Consider the following 15101-nt stretch of genomic DNA (forward strand, 5'->3'; position numbering starts at 1 on the left):
CCGGCAGGTACGAGCTTCTGCTGTCAACCACAACCACTGGATTCATTCAGACCAAACACCGCCACCTGGAGGCCACCAGGTGCAACGACACACTGGGACAGGTCACTGCATGGGAGTCCTCACATCTGAACTCAAACCCATCTAATGCACAGTATCATCTGACATTTAATGAAATTTTGGATGAGAAATTATTTATTTATTTATTGTATAGGAATTATTGAAAATGTATTCTGTACATATACAGGGTGGGGAAGCAAAATTTACAATGAACATTTAGTTGTTTTTTCTCAGCAGGCACTACGTCAATTGTTTTGAAACCAAACATATACTGATGTCATAATCATACCTAACACTATTATCCATACCTTTTCAGAAACTTTTGCCCATATGAGTAATCAGGAAAGCAAACGTCAAAGAGTGTGTGATTTGCCGAATGCACTCGTCACACCAAAGGAGATTTCAAAAATAGTTGGAGTGTCCATAAAGACTGTTTATAATGTAAAGAAGAGAATGACTATGAGCAAAACTATTACGAGAAAGTCTGGAAGATACTATTAAAGAAGAATGGGAGAAGTTGTCACCCCAATATTTGAGGAACACTTGCGCAAGTTTCAGGAAGCGTGTGAAGGCAGTTATTGAGAAAGAAGGAGGACACATAGAATAAAAACATTTTCTATTATGTCAATTTTCTTGTGGCAAATAAATTCTCATGACTTTCAATAAACTAATTGGTCATACACTGTCTTTCAATCCCTGCCTCAAAATATTGTAAATTTTGCTTCCCCACCCTGTACTCATTCTATAATTGTATTCTATTTTTGTATCTGTATTACCTCTCATGTATTGTGTTATGTCACAGGTGTCAAACATGCGACCCGGGGGCCAAATTCGGCCCGCCAAAGGGTTCAATCCGGCCCCTGGGATGAATTTGTAAAATGCAAAAGTTACACTGAAGATATTAACAATCAAGGATGTTAAAATCATTTTAGGTCATTTCAGTCTAAAGTGGATCAGACCACTAAAATATTATCAAAATAACCTATAAATAATGAGAATTGTAAATTTGTCTCTTTGTTTTAGTGTAAAAAAAAAGTAAAATTACACAAAAATGTTTACATTTACAGACTAGCCTTTAACAAAAAATGTGAATATCTGAAATGTCTTAAGAGAAGAATGTGGAATTTTAATAACATTTGTCCTGTTATTTAATGTTTTATGTATTTGTACATCCACTGTGATCTCAAAGTTGTGATTCACATGCATAAATGATAAACGAAAGTGTAATATTGTTAACATTGCACTTATTTTACTAAAGAATTTTCAGTTTGTTCATATTTTTTCATGTTATGTTCAAGTATAATTCGTCGATGGAAACATTTTCATTACGGAATTTACTTTTTTCACTCAAAAGTTCTTATCCTTTTATTTATATTATTTTACTGGTCCGGCCCACTTTATATCATATTAGGCTGGATGTAGCCCCTGAACTAAAATGAGTTTGACACCCCTGTGTTATGTGTTAGACCAGGGGTGTCAAACTCATTTTGGTTCAGGGGCCATATTTAGCCCAATTTGATCTCAAGTGGGCCAGACCAGTAAAATAATGAATTAATAAACTATAAATAATGACAAATCCAGGTTTTTCTTTTTGTTTTAGTACAAAAAAAAATAAAAAAATTCAATTATGAAAATATTTACATTTTACAAAAAAGATGTGAATAACCTGAAACAACAGAAATTTCTTTTGAAAAGTTAGTGCAATTTTAACAATATTATGCCTTGACTTATTAATTATACATGTACATTACACACAATGTTACATAAACATTTAGTAACAGGCAGAATATTGTTAAAATTTTGGATTTCGAACTAGAATTTGAACAATTTCAACAATATTGCGTCTCTTATTAACACAACTCCAGATCACAGTGGATCTATAAATGCACCAAATATTTAGTAAAAGGCAGAATATTGTTAAAACTGCACTTTCGAGTTGTTCATCTGTGTTTTTTTATGTATTTATTTGCATTTAATTGTGAAAGAATAGTTTTGTAAATGTAAATATATTCAGTGTAATGTAATTTTTTTTCACTAATTTTTTTCCACATAATTTTTCACAAAGAAAATTTGTAGTTGTCATTATTTATGGGTTTATTGTGTTGTTATTTTTACTGTAGATCACATTCGTCTGTATGTGGAACCTAAACCAAAATGATTTGGACAACCTGGACTGTTCAGGTTCATTTTTGCACTTTCATCCCGCAGGGCCAGAACGGAACCTTTGGCGGGCTGAATTTGGCCCCCGGGCTGCATGTTTGACATCTGTGTGTTAGACAATATTTGTAAATTGATATCTAAATAAAGTTTTAAAAAAAAATCTGTTCAAACCAGCATACTCACTCAGACTGCACTACACTTATTTTCAGGTTGATGCTTTGTTTTAATTATGTTTGATGCTATTTTATGTCTTTTTATTGGCTGTAAGGTGACTTTAAAGGTATGCTGTAAAAAAAAAAAAAAAAAACATAAAAAAATAGTATTATTCCGGCAGCAGGGGTGCCAAAAAAAATACTGTTAAATGACGAAAAATAACAATCTCATAAAAATATGGTAATTTTCCATAATTAAAATACAGTTTTTTGCCCTAACTTTACATGAGATGTTGCATATTTTTTTGACTTTTTAATGTTTAATAAAGAATATTTTCATGTATTAAAACAATCAAATTATCTATAAATATTTATATATATATAATTTTTAATGAGACTAAGTTGTACAATCTACTGATTAAATCTGTATTTTGTCAATTTATCAGGGCTTATACATGTTATATATTCACAAAAATACCTTTATTCAGTATTTTTGTTGTGAAACCTGTAATTACACAACATATTTGTCAATTAACAAACAAGTCTTGTTAAAACTTACATAACAAATACTTTTTTACAGTTAACTGTCAGTAATTTTATCTCATTTTATTTATTTTTTTTTTTTTTACAGTATTAAACTTTAAATTAACAGTTCAATCTCATAATAGAAAATATTTGTGAAATTATGATACATTTGCAAATGGACTTTAACTGTATTTTTCTGTGAAAGAAGAAAAAATTTCTTCTAAAAAAATGAAATTTTCTGGTTATTCAGTTAGTTTTTCATGTTATTTTACATTTGACATGTAAAATCCCAGTCTATTTTTGTCATTTCTTTGATATTTTCCTGTATCTTAAAAATACAGGAAAAATCTGTTAAATAAACAGCGAAAATTCTGTTAAATTACAGATTTTTTTTTACAGTGTACCACCAAATAAAATGTTTTTATTATTATTATTATTATTATTATTATTATTATTATTATTATCATTATTATTATTATTATTATTATTTATTATCACATTGAAGTCCGTTTGCCACATTTATTATAAGACACTGAATCATATTACAAAATAAAATCATTTATTTACCCACTTACAATTATATTCATTGGAATCTACTTTATATATGACTTAAGATGAGAATAATGTGCAAAACAGGACATGAACTTCACAGTCATGATTCCACCCTACCAGACAAACACACACCTACTCAGTATTCACAGGTTGTAACACTTCACTTCCACTTCCTGAGGGTGTTGACCTTTACCATCTGAAATCATGCCTTTAGGAGTTGAAAAAACATGAATATTGTAACTGTGTGGTTGTGAACCGTACACTGAAAAATGCAATGTCTTTTTCATACAACCAACCAGAAACTGGATCACACATCCAGTGCTTCTATGAAACTGGGTTCATTTTGGTATCTGGCACTTTACCAGCTTTTTTAGACCCAATAATAAATGAGAAATTTAGACATATTTCCCCTTGAGATGTACCTAATGATGACCTCAGATACATACAAAAAAAATATACTCTTGCTCTGAGCCATCCCAAAATAAATGAATTTTTAATAAAAATAGGACCAAAACTGGGACTGTAAAAGCTACCTAGGTGTCAGTGCATTTCATCTTAAAAACATGGTTTGAAATGGTCATGGTTATACACCGCTATAAATAAAGACACTGTGTTAAATTTGTTGATCCTAGTGATTTTTCTAATCCAAACATGTGGGTTTTTCATGAATCGGCAGTCTCATTCCAGGTTTCGTGTGTAATCAATCGCGTCCACTGGCGTTACATGTGGAACCTGCCCATTTAAACACAAATAAATCGTGAGTAATTTTGCAACAAAGGCCATTTCTGTGAAACTCTCTGCCTTGCAAAATTAGTTCAATTTCCAAAATGTACCTGTAAGAGAATAAAAAGATATTTGGAAAAACAGTAGCACGTAATTTCGTGTCCTTTTTACCATGTTACATGTGGATTTTTGTATAAAAATATAAAAATGTGTTTTATCTGAAAGATAGTTTATCTTTTATCTCTGTTAATATTTATTTTTTAAATAACCCAAAGTGCTTCCAAACTTGCTTCATAACAGTCTACATCTGGTGTGAATTTTTAGCCCCTCTATCCTGTTTTTAGGGACCAGTTTCATAGAAGCACCCATATAGAACATATCATACTGTAGCATGACTTTGTTTCATTCATTCATTCATGTTCATAATATATACATTAATAACAGAATTACATAAGTAGACACATGTCATTTCATATTACATGCTTTACAAGCAGCTGCTCAGATGGCGTTCCACTAACACAAGCAAATTACACCTGCAATTTTAGACGCATCTCAGAACACATTAGTTTCAGGAAACCCACCACAGCAGATGGGGGGGGGGGACTGATGATAACTTTACACCTCAGAACTAACAGGTTAAATCTGAGACAGTTACTGGCACGTGTGCAAGTTTCACTTTCAAGTTTCCCCAAGTTTGATCTTCATCTTGCAAACTGCACAAGAGCCTCGTCTCTGGCTTGTTTCTAATACCTTTACAGAGACAGGCAGCAGTCTACAACAATAGTTCAGCTTGTGCATGCATCTCAGACTGTGTTCTGTAGTCATTTCTGACACTGGAAATAGCTTTAGCTTCTCTACTTATATAGTGTATTTCTAGAAACTTTCAAATCTCTAAATCCAGGATTAATGTCAATCATCTGCAATCTTCATACTGTGTAATAGGCTGTTCCTGGAAGAGCAAGTAATATGAAACATTTGAGTAACACAAAGAGAAATGAAGACAGTGAATGGTCAGCTCTCATCGTACCAGCCTTTCAACAATCTTCAATATCTGACAGACTGATTCTGAAACCAGGTGTGTGTGTGTGTGTGTGTGTAAGGAAGCAATTCTAAGGGTAAAAGTTAGTGTATCTATGATGTAGAAATACTGCTACAAAAAAACATTTCAACCCGACAAACCAAAGTGCTGATTGTGTCACAGTCATATGACATTCTGTGACATTCACTGATCCAGTATCTGTTGTTCTGTCATTTCTATGTGCATCAGCTCTTGCTCTGACCAGCTGCATATACTGTGCTGACTGTTTTAAAATATGCACAGTGGTAGAGTCATGCACGGCAGATACTGTGAGAAAGTCATAAACCTCTGTTCATATTACAGTAAAAAAACAGGTAAATCCATCAGCTGGTGTCACGTTTCTTTTGATTTAGCATCTTTCTGTTTACAGTTTACAGTCTTTACAGTACGTGCCAGTCAGTCTGAAACACGTTGGTTTCAGGAGCAGCTCAGTTTTCTGTCTTTTCATGTGTCAGACTCGTTGAAACAGTAGAAGCCGCTGTTTCCATTATGTGTGAAAACCCCAGGGTGGATGGTCCCGTGTATGTCTGAGGGGATACTCCATCGCGTGGGACAGAGGTCAGTTGATTATACCAGCAAAAGTGTTGATTGGTAGGGGAAGTCCTTTGCTCATGTACTTGCTGAGTCCAGCATCTTTCTCCTCTCCCAAGCTGAATTTGGACCTCATGGTTTTCTGGACGCAGTAACCAGGATCGAGACATGGGAAGATTTCAATGCTATAAAACAAACATATTTCATGTAGATTTGTTAGTTTAGGGTCAGGATTCATGATTTTTCACCTTCAAACTAATGACAAAGCTGAAGAGAAAATACTGGTGTAGCACAAAAAGATGCTAAAAAGAGAGCAATGGAGCACAAGAGCAGTTTTATATAGGTTTATTGTACAGAAAAAAATATTAGACCATCAAAAGTCATCAGAAGCAATGGTTATGCAGTCAAGTGCTACCTCCTGTGTGCATCATGTGACTAAAACAGACAGAAAATGAAACATGGAATGCCTAAAAGCACTGTTTTTGTCAGTACAATGCCATAGATATTGATGTAAGAACTGAAGTGATTTTGGTTATTATTAAGAAAACATGGAAAATGGATAGATATCAGCTCTGAAATTAAAACTCTTATGAGCTGCTTTTGTTGTTATCATCATATTTGTCCAAACAAATGTACCTTTAGTTGTACCAGGCATTAAAATGAACAAGAAACTGAAGAAAACAAGGGTGGTCTAATAATTTTTTCCGTGACTGTAGTTGTTGGTTTCATTTTAAAATTCACAGTATTTTATGACTGAGTCGGCATCTGTATTTTATTTAATGACTTTAATTTTCTCTTACCTCTGCACGTCTTTGAAGGTCCTACGGCAATCTCTGTCCAGTGTAACAGTGAATGATCGGTTTTCCAGTGAGCGAATATTAATGTCGCTCATCCGAATCTTTGACTCCTGTTATTCAAAGGATTCTTTGTTTTAATACACAACCTGTTTTACATATACAGCCGTTAAGGATGGTTCACAGCACAGATTGTCTGGACTTACCGCTGTATGGTTTTTAGTTTTTGTTGGAGGTTCGTTAAAACTCAGTGTCAAACAGTTCAGATCTATGTGACAAAACAGGGGGACATGAGATTCATTAAAACTCTTCAAGTAAAACATAAAAAAAAAAAAAAAAACAGGAGGAAGGTTCTGATTTAAGAAATAGTACAGAACCTTCTGCTTCACTGGAGGGGATAGCACTGATCTGTGCACCCGACGTCCTGATTGACATTCCCTTTCCAACGTCACGGCCACTTAGCGTCACCTAAACACACAGACCAGCCAGAGGTTAAGTATTCATACGTATTTATCCTTTATACAGGGTTCCTACAGGTTTATACAAGTTAAATTTAAGACTTTTTAAGACTACTCAGAACAGAATTTAATGCCCATTTCACAGCCTATTTCATGTCCATACTGGCAAAAATTTGTGACTCCTAAAATTTAGGAAAACTTGTGTCAACCAGGTCAAGAATGATCTTTTCTCCTACCAAGCATTATTTAATTTGCACTTCCCCATGATTACTTTTCGCTTGCAAGCCGTTCCTTAAAGTTGTCAAAGCCAGCCTTCTTGGGTGACTAACAGCCCCAAGTGGGCTGAATGTTCTGTGATCATTTCTCAGGGGCTGCAAAGTTACCAATAATTGGTTCCTAATTTCAATATAAATTGTCGGTTTGGAACGGAGTAAACTAATGTTAATGTATTTGCAGCTTGGACATTTCCCAGACACAATTAAAGACAAAACAGTCACAAGTTTGCAACCTAAGTTAAGACCTACCATATCAAATTGAATACCTTTTAAAGACTTTTTTAAGGCATTAAATGCAGATTTGTAAATTCAAGACTTTTATGACCCCACAGGGAACCCTCCTTATATTCAGGGTTCCTACATGTTTCTACAAGTTAAATGCATGACTTTTTAAGACTATTTAGAACAGAATTTAATGCCCATTTCACAGTCTATTTCATGACCACACTGGCAAAAGCTTTGTGACTCCTAGAATTTAGGAAAACTTGTGTCATCCAGGTCGAGAATGATCTTTTCTCCAACCAGGCATCATTTAATTTGCACTTCCTCATGCTTACTTTTCACTTCTGTGATCATTTCTCACCAGAGGCGGATTTGTTAGCAATAACTGGTTCCTGGTTCAATATAAATTGTCAGGTTGGAACTGAGTCAACTAACGTTACTTTCTTTGTAGCTTGAACATTTAACAGTCACACTGAAACACAATAAGGTGAACAAGATCATGGTAACATAACTTAAGACCTACCATATCAAATGAAACACATTTTAAAGACTTTTTAAGGGATTAAATGCAGATTTGTAAATTCAAGACTTGTAAGACTTTTTCAGACCCTGCAGGAACCCCATATATTACAACATGTAACTTTTTCAAAGTGAATAATAAAACCCACAAGACAGTAATCTAATAATGTTTCTTAAAAAAAAAAAGCAATTTACCTTATTGTATGTTATTGAGACAACAGCTCCACACACCTCACTTGAGCTCCTCCTCTGTTTTTCTGTTTTTAGATACCAGATATGTTATATACAATGAAAATATCAACACAAACATGGTAAAAAAAACATCCACACATACACTCAATATACCTCTGACTGATGCTGAGATCTGTTTGAACTCAGGAAACTCCAGGTCTAGATGAGTAAGAAACACATCTTCTACAGGATCCTTGGTCAAGCTGGTGAAGGTCAACTTTTAGGAAACAAGCAGTGGGTAAAATGTGAACATTTAGTATAAATGTGTGCAATGTGTATTTTAGTGCAGTACTGTTTAGGTAAATGCAGGCAGAGTAAATTGTGCCTTTATCACTGACTGTATAACACTACCTTTACAAAGTAGATGGTGAAGTAGACAGGCTGCTGACCGGTGCGAACGTAGTAGGAAATGACGTCAGATATGAAGGGATCTTTTGGCCTTCCTGGGTTCACCTGTTGCTAGAGAACAAAACAGAAAGTAAACTGCCTGCGCGCTGGTGTAACCACAAACCATTTAGTGACATTAGTTTAGCTCAAAGTACATATAATAAGACCCTTAAAGGTGTCCTGCTTGTTACAGAATACAATAGTATAACACACTGGTGTTCCTCATCTGAACATCCATTCATTGCTCTGAATAAAGAAAAACGGATCAGATTTGTGCAGTTCGATTAGCTCATTACCCTCCAATTTGTTTTACAATTTTCCTTCTTTTAACAAAATGAAATAGTCCCATTTTTATAAAATTACACTGAAAAGTACTCGCTTTATGTTACACTAAAAAAACTAAAATTTCAAGGTTTTTGTGTGTTTAACTTTCTTTCTTCTCCTGTGCATCCCATAAGACAAAACATAAAACAAACCTGAGCAGGATCTTGGGCCATTGAAAATGCATTAATTTCAAAAATAATTGGAAAACAGAAGTACTTAGAGATGTTCTTTTATTTAATGACATAATCTTAATTTTGTATGAATCAAAAAGATAAGAGAAAAATATTTTTGTGAAGAAATAGACTGTCCTTTTGAATGTACCCTAAAAAAATGAAGTCTCCTAAAGAAACGGAGGAATAAATTAATTACTGCCTGTAATTATGTTATTTCATACTATTACATGATATTACATCTACTTTATCTATTTCTGTCTAAAAAGTTTCCTATCTCATTGTTATTCTGGTTTAAGCCTCTAGCTTTAGCACATTGTCAAGATGCCTCAGAGTTTAACACACCAAATCTACGGTTTAAGTAAAATTGAGGTATTAATTTTGTTTGCAAAAGATGTTATGCAATTTCCTGTGTGTGATCTTTTGTAGAGAGCAGCTGCCACGTTGACTAAATGGGATGCGGTAACTTGATGACATTTTCACAGCGTCTCTGAACTGTACTGACAAGAGAAACTAAAACACAATACTCTGCACACTCCGAAGTAATACAGACGAATTCTAATTATACAAAATCAAAAGAATGTGGTATTCACAGGAGAAATTATGTGTGCAATTGTGAATACATCTCTCCCACCAGTCACTCCAACACAAGCTAAGACTTAAGTCTTCTGTGGAAACGCATTTCACTTGAAAACTGCAGTAAACTGTAAATTACCATCTCAGCCAGTTTGGCAATTGTGCATCCTAAATTCTTGATGTTACAGTTGTACCATGGATCCACCATGCTCAAGTAAGAACCGAGAGTGCAGGGACTCCCCTTCAACTGACTGAAGATTTCCTAAAAAAAAAGGAACACGAAAGCAGAAATGAATAAAGTGCAGTAGGTACATTTTGTGTGTGAACTGGAACACATATACGCTGTTTGTGTATTTCATGGAAGAGAGCAACTTTTAACAATTCAAATATCAGTGGATTTCTAAAAAAAATGTTACTTCTAGTTACAAAAATGTATTTTAATGGGATATTGATAATGGTAATATCACTAAGCCTTAAATTAACAAAGTGAATGACTGCAAAACAAAGAATGTGCAAAACACTATAAACTTCCCAGACAGGTGACAAATAGTAATAATTAAAAAAAAAAAAAAAAGAGGTACAACATGCCTCCAGAACAGCTTCAATGCACCTCAGAATTGACTATGAATTTATCTACTTTACTGGAGGAATGAACATCATTCTGCCAAAAGATACTAGTGTACTGATACGTTGGTTCAAATTTTCCCATAGCTGTTCAGTTAGGTTGATTCTGGTGAATGTGAAGGTCATAGAATGATATTCACATCATTTTCATACTCCTGATTACGCTTTGGATGGGGTCACTGTCATCCTGAATGAAATCGCTTTCATCGGGGTAGAAATGTTTCATAAAAGGTGAAACACTCAGAACACAGAACAAAATGTGTGTTTATCTTCGCATACTCACTCTGATGGTTTTGCATCACTGAACTCTTAAACGTGTGCTCGGGTTTGTAAAGAAACCTACAATAATATCAAAAGGAACTGCTCTTTCTGACTCAGTCTGGTGAAGCTCTGCATTCATTTTCACAGGTGTCTGAAGGAGAGCTGCTCCTCTACATTTCACACATATCACATTAATGCATGTGAATTATATCAAATGTGCAATCAGCCATATATTGTCAACCCCTATGACACCCTCATACTTCAGTCACTATGTCTGAAATACTTTCCATTTGGGTTGTCTTTGAGTTTGAAACTACTGCCGTGTTTCAAAGCCAGCTATATCATTTCTTCTGGTTGCATTATTATTAGATGTTCAGTTGTACCATGCAGTGGACCTGTTTAGAAGCATTCACATTTGTCAGGTTTCTCCATGCATTTATTTAGGCTTTGTATACTAATTAATAGAAAATATATTCATTAATGACACCTATACCCATATAAGTTTAAAAAAGAGAGATTTTTAGAAAGAAAGTGTTAGCGATGAAATGATTTAACTGCGCCACAGCGGAAGCAGATTTCAAGTTTTGAGCCCTTTAAGCTAAAAGTGACATAATTTTACATTCTAAAAGGTGTTTCGCAAATTGAGTTTTTGAGTTTGTTTCTTCTCTTTTTTTTTTTTTTTTTAATTCAAATTTTTATTCAGAACAGTCTCGTAAGATACTACACAGGACATCAATGGTACAAAGTACACTGTTCTCTTTTTTTGCTAAGAAAAAAGGTTATCAATAAAGCTCACTGAAAGGAAGAAAAAGAAACAGAAAAAAGTAATATAAATAAAGTAAATAAGTAAGTAAAAAATGGATAATTATAATGATATTAACAAACTTGTACACATAGCCAATCATGCCTCTAGGAAATAAGACAAAGAAAACTATGTACAAATACACATATATGTATACACACAAAGTAGTATTCATAATCACAGTACCAAAAAAAAAGGAGCCTAACAGTGCACATGTACATTTACGATTTGGATTTGTTTCTTCTCTCTTTAACCATTAAAAATATAAAAAAGGATTCAGTCAAATCTTGTCAATAATCTACAGATGAAGTTCAGCTGCAGTTAGTGTTCAGTACTTCATGACCAGGAAAAACACACCATTATTCACTGTATTTTTGTGGTAGTTATCTTTAAAAGTATGCTGATGCCATTACACACAGCCTTTGCATGGAGATTTCCCACTGATAAGAGAAAGCGGCTTTACCTTGACAGGAGAGGTGTGAGTTGGAGCTGTGCAAACAGGGATGTAATAAAATTGGAGGTTGACTTTCATTGTAAGAAAAATCCTCCGTGCTTCCCTTTTCCTGAAATGAGAAACCAGAGATTCATGAGAAGCGTTGACGAGTGTGCACGCTTGACCAAACAGTTTGAGAAGTGCTGAGAATTGGATTTCAGCTTATGTCAAATGCAGTAGAAGTAGACAGCTTATGCTCCCTAAACCAGACATAAAAATGTAGAATTTGTGAGTTTGACTTTAATACTTCAGTTTATTTTTAGAACTTACATAAATAGCACAAAGTTTTCCTGTTGTAAATAAGGAAATGCAGTTGTAAGGTACTTTCCACATGTAACGTACAATGTTAGAGATACAATGAATGAAACAGAGTGGCGTGAATTCTCTGTGTTTTCTTTTCTTACCTCCTATTAATCTGACCAAAAAAATATATACCAGATTCAGATTCGTTCAGATTCAGATACAGATAACTACCGCTCACTCAAACATCTTAAAAAATGTTATTACAGTATTTCAGAGAGTGGAAATCATACGTATTCCAGACTTATTACATATAAACTAAAATTACACACAATGCTTGATATTAATTTTAATAATTATGGCCAGCAGCTCAAAAAAATCATGTCTGAAAATATTAAAATATTTAATTTTGAAGCTGAGTAAACCATTAGTTATGCAGGATAAATACCATGGATCTCTCAGTGCAGTTCAGTTCACACTAAAACCAACACAGAGAAGACTGCTGACTGGGCAGCTGTCCAGAAGACACTCACTGATGTCCTCTACAAGGACGTTAAGACACAGATGATCACTGCTGAAAGCGCTGTTCACGGAACGTTCGATTAAAGCAGATTCATGGAAAGATGACTGGAAGGAAGTGTGGTAGGAAAAGGTGTACACGCAACAGGGATGACCACGGCCTTGAGAGGATGGTTAAAAAAAGCCGACTGAAGAACCAGGATCTTCATGAGTGAACTGAGGCTGGAGTCAGTGCATCAAGAGCCGCCAGGCACAGACGAGTCCAAGAAATGGACTAATGTAGAGGTCAGTGTCAGGTTCTAGGTGTCAAACCACTCCTGAATCAGAAACAATGTCAAAAGAGTTTTACCTAAGGAGACTAAGGAGAAGAAGAAGTGGACCACGGCTCAGTGGTATATTTTATAGAGTAGGGAGGTCAGTGATGATTTGAGGTGTCGTATCATCTGCTGGTGTTGATCCACTGTGTTTTATTGAGTCCAAGGTCAACAAAGCATCTACCAGGAGATTTCAGACCACTTCATGCTTCCTTCTGCTGACAAACTTTATGCAGGTGCTGATTTCCTTTTCCAGCAGAACTTAGCCCCTGCCCTCAGTGTCAAAACCACTAAGAACTGTTTATTTGAACATGGTATTACTCTGCAAGACTGAAAAACCAACCCACCTGGACTGAACCCCATTGGTAATCAGCTTGACATTGTCAAGAAGATGTGAAACACCACACTCAACAACCCACGAGTTGAAGGGCATTATCAAAGCCATCATCGCCTCCACACCCTCCACACCACGCCACACTGATATGTGATTGACTGTGTGTTAAAGAAACCTCAACCAAGTACTGAGTGCATGCCTTGAATTATTTCAGTTTATGTGAAATGAATCCAAAATATATTCAAATGAAAGCACTATTTGAACTCAGTTACAGAAAAAAAGAATTTTCCCACAACATTCAAATTTTCTGAGACACATATGTGCATCTGCAACTACACCTTTTGTGATTTGAATCCCTCACCTGAAGAAGTAGTAGGTCTGAGCCAGGCGTCCCAGTACTCTGTCATCACCCATGGCAACTATCCTGGCTGTGAAGTATCTCTGCTGCTTTGGAAAGGGGTTCTGCATCGCGCTGTTCCCTGCTCGCCTTTGTAGAGTGGTTCCTCTTCTTCCTCCTCTCCCTCCACCCCCACCCCCCCCTCCATGACTTGCGTGGTCCTCTAAGGTGTCCTGCATCAGGACCATACTGTCCTTTACTGTGGGTTTCATCTTGATGCATCCTCGTCGTGAGAGTTTACCTGATTCTTGTTCACTAGGAGAAAAATTAGGTGATTTTAAGAACCGATGACAAAGCCATACATCCAACAAACAGATAAATTACACTGTTTCAGACTATTTTTACACAGTATTTTGGAATTGTGGTAGTTAGTTCCGGTGAAAAGCATTACTTTGAAGCGCTAAAGTTAGTGGGACTTTAGTTAAAGTAAAATTAAAGTGATTTACCTTTTCCCTTGGTCCCATGATGTACATGATGTGGGAACGTCTAAACACAAGGATGCAGAGGGATCGGCACAGGGGGGAAGGTCTCTTTCAATGCCACTGTCATTGGACATGACAGAGAAGCGAGTCTTGTCAGAGGGCGGCTCACTGGGCGACTCCCCCAGTTCGAAGTCCTCCTGCTCCTGGCAGAGGGAAAATGGATCCGACACGGAGCTGGATCGAAACCACTTGGCCAGTTCTCGCCCTGTCAATAGATTACACAGTATATTTACATGTATCTCACTCACATGGAGTAAAGTAGCATGCAGAAAAAATTACAGTGCTTCTGCTGTCACACTCACATCAGCTGCTTCGTCTGTGATTAGCCACCAAAACACATCCTTTTTAATCCTGACATGTACAAGGATGCTGTAGATCTTGTGAGCTTTAACGCCTCATAACCCACCCACAAACATAAGTTTTCTACTGTGTATGTCTGTTTGGTTCTGGATCAAAAGGGCACGAAAATGTCTACGCTTCAACATAGGAAGATTCAGTTTATCAATATGCCAGAAACGTATTAATTTAACATTAATGGGACAATTCACAGTATTTACTGAAGTCTTTTCATAATCCTGCCAGGCACATATTTGGTCATTCCTTGTGATCCCATATGCCTGTTTGGTTGAAATCTGTATCATCCACGGATAAATATCATAAAGTAACATAATTCTTCATATTTTGCAAGAAAAAACATATTCTTTTAATTTCAAAGATTGCATAAAAGTATAGAATTTTCACACAATTTACTTCTGATTGACTTTTTACTACATACCTTAAATGTATGTATAACCATGGGGCTAATTTCACAATTAAATTACTTACACTCAAATCTGTTTAGCTGAAATCAGTTTGTTACGTTGAATTTGTTCAACATTGACAACAGTGTTTCTCAACAGGG

General features: G+C 35.4%; 1 protein-coding gene across 3 annotated transcripts in view; it reads right to left on the minus strand.

Moving 5' to 3' along the window:
• Nucleotides 1-4416: 4416 nt before the first annotated feature.
• Nucleotides 4417-15101, minus strand: part of pik3r6 (phosphoinositide-3-kinase regulatory subunit 6) — a 30046-nt gene continuing 19361 nt past the window's right edge. For 2 of the 3 annotated variants that reach the window (XM_030137076.1, XM_030137069.1), the window contains exons 11-21: nt 14165-14405; nt 13683-13973; nt 11885-11984; nt 9874-9996; nt 8629-8736; nt 8392-8494; nt 8242-8303; nt 6950-7040; nt 6779-6840; nt 6579-6685; nt 4417-5963 (exon numbers count right to left, since the gene is read on the minus strand). In XM_030137076.1, coding sequence (XP_029992936.1) covers nt 5807-5963; nt 6579-6685; nt 6779-6840; nt 6950-7040; nt 8242-8303; nt 8392-8494; nt 8629-8736; nt 9874-9996; nt 11885-11984; nt 13683-13973; nt 14165-14405 — 1445 coding nt within the window. In that variant the 3' untranslated portion in view covers nt 4417-5806. The remainder of the gene's footprint in view (nt 5964-6578; nt 6686-6778; nt 6841-6949; nt 7041-8241; nt 8304-8391; nt 8495-8628; nt 8737-9873; nt 9997-11884; nt 11985-13682; nt 13974-14164; nt 14406-15101) is intronic. The other variant, XM_030137084.1, reaches the window with a different exon arrangement.

This window comes from Sphaeramia orbicularis, chromosome 1, assembly GCF_902148855.1.
Source record: "Sphaeramia orbicularis chromosome 1, fSphaOr1.1, whole genome shotgun sequence".
Taxonomy (NCBI): domain Eukaryota; kingdom Metazoa; phylum Chordata; class Actinopteri; order Kurtiformes; family Apogonidae; genus Sphaeramia; species Sphaeramia orbicularis.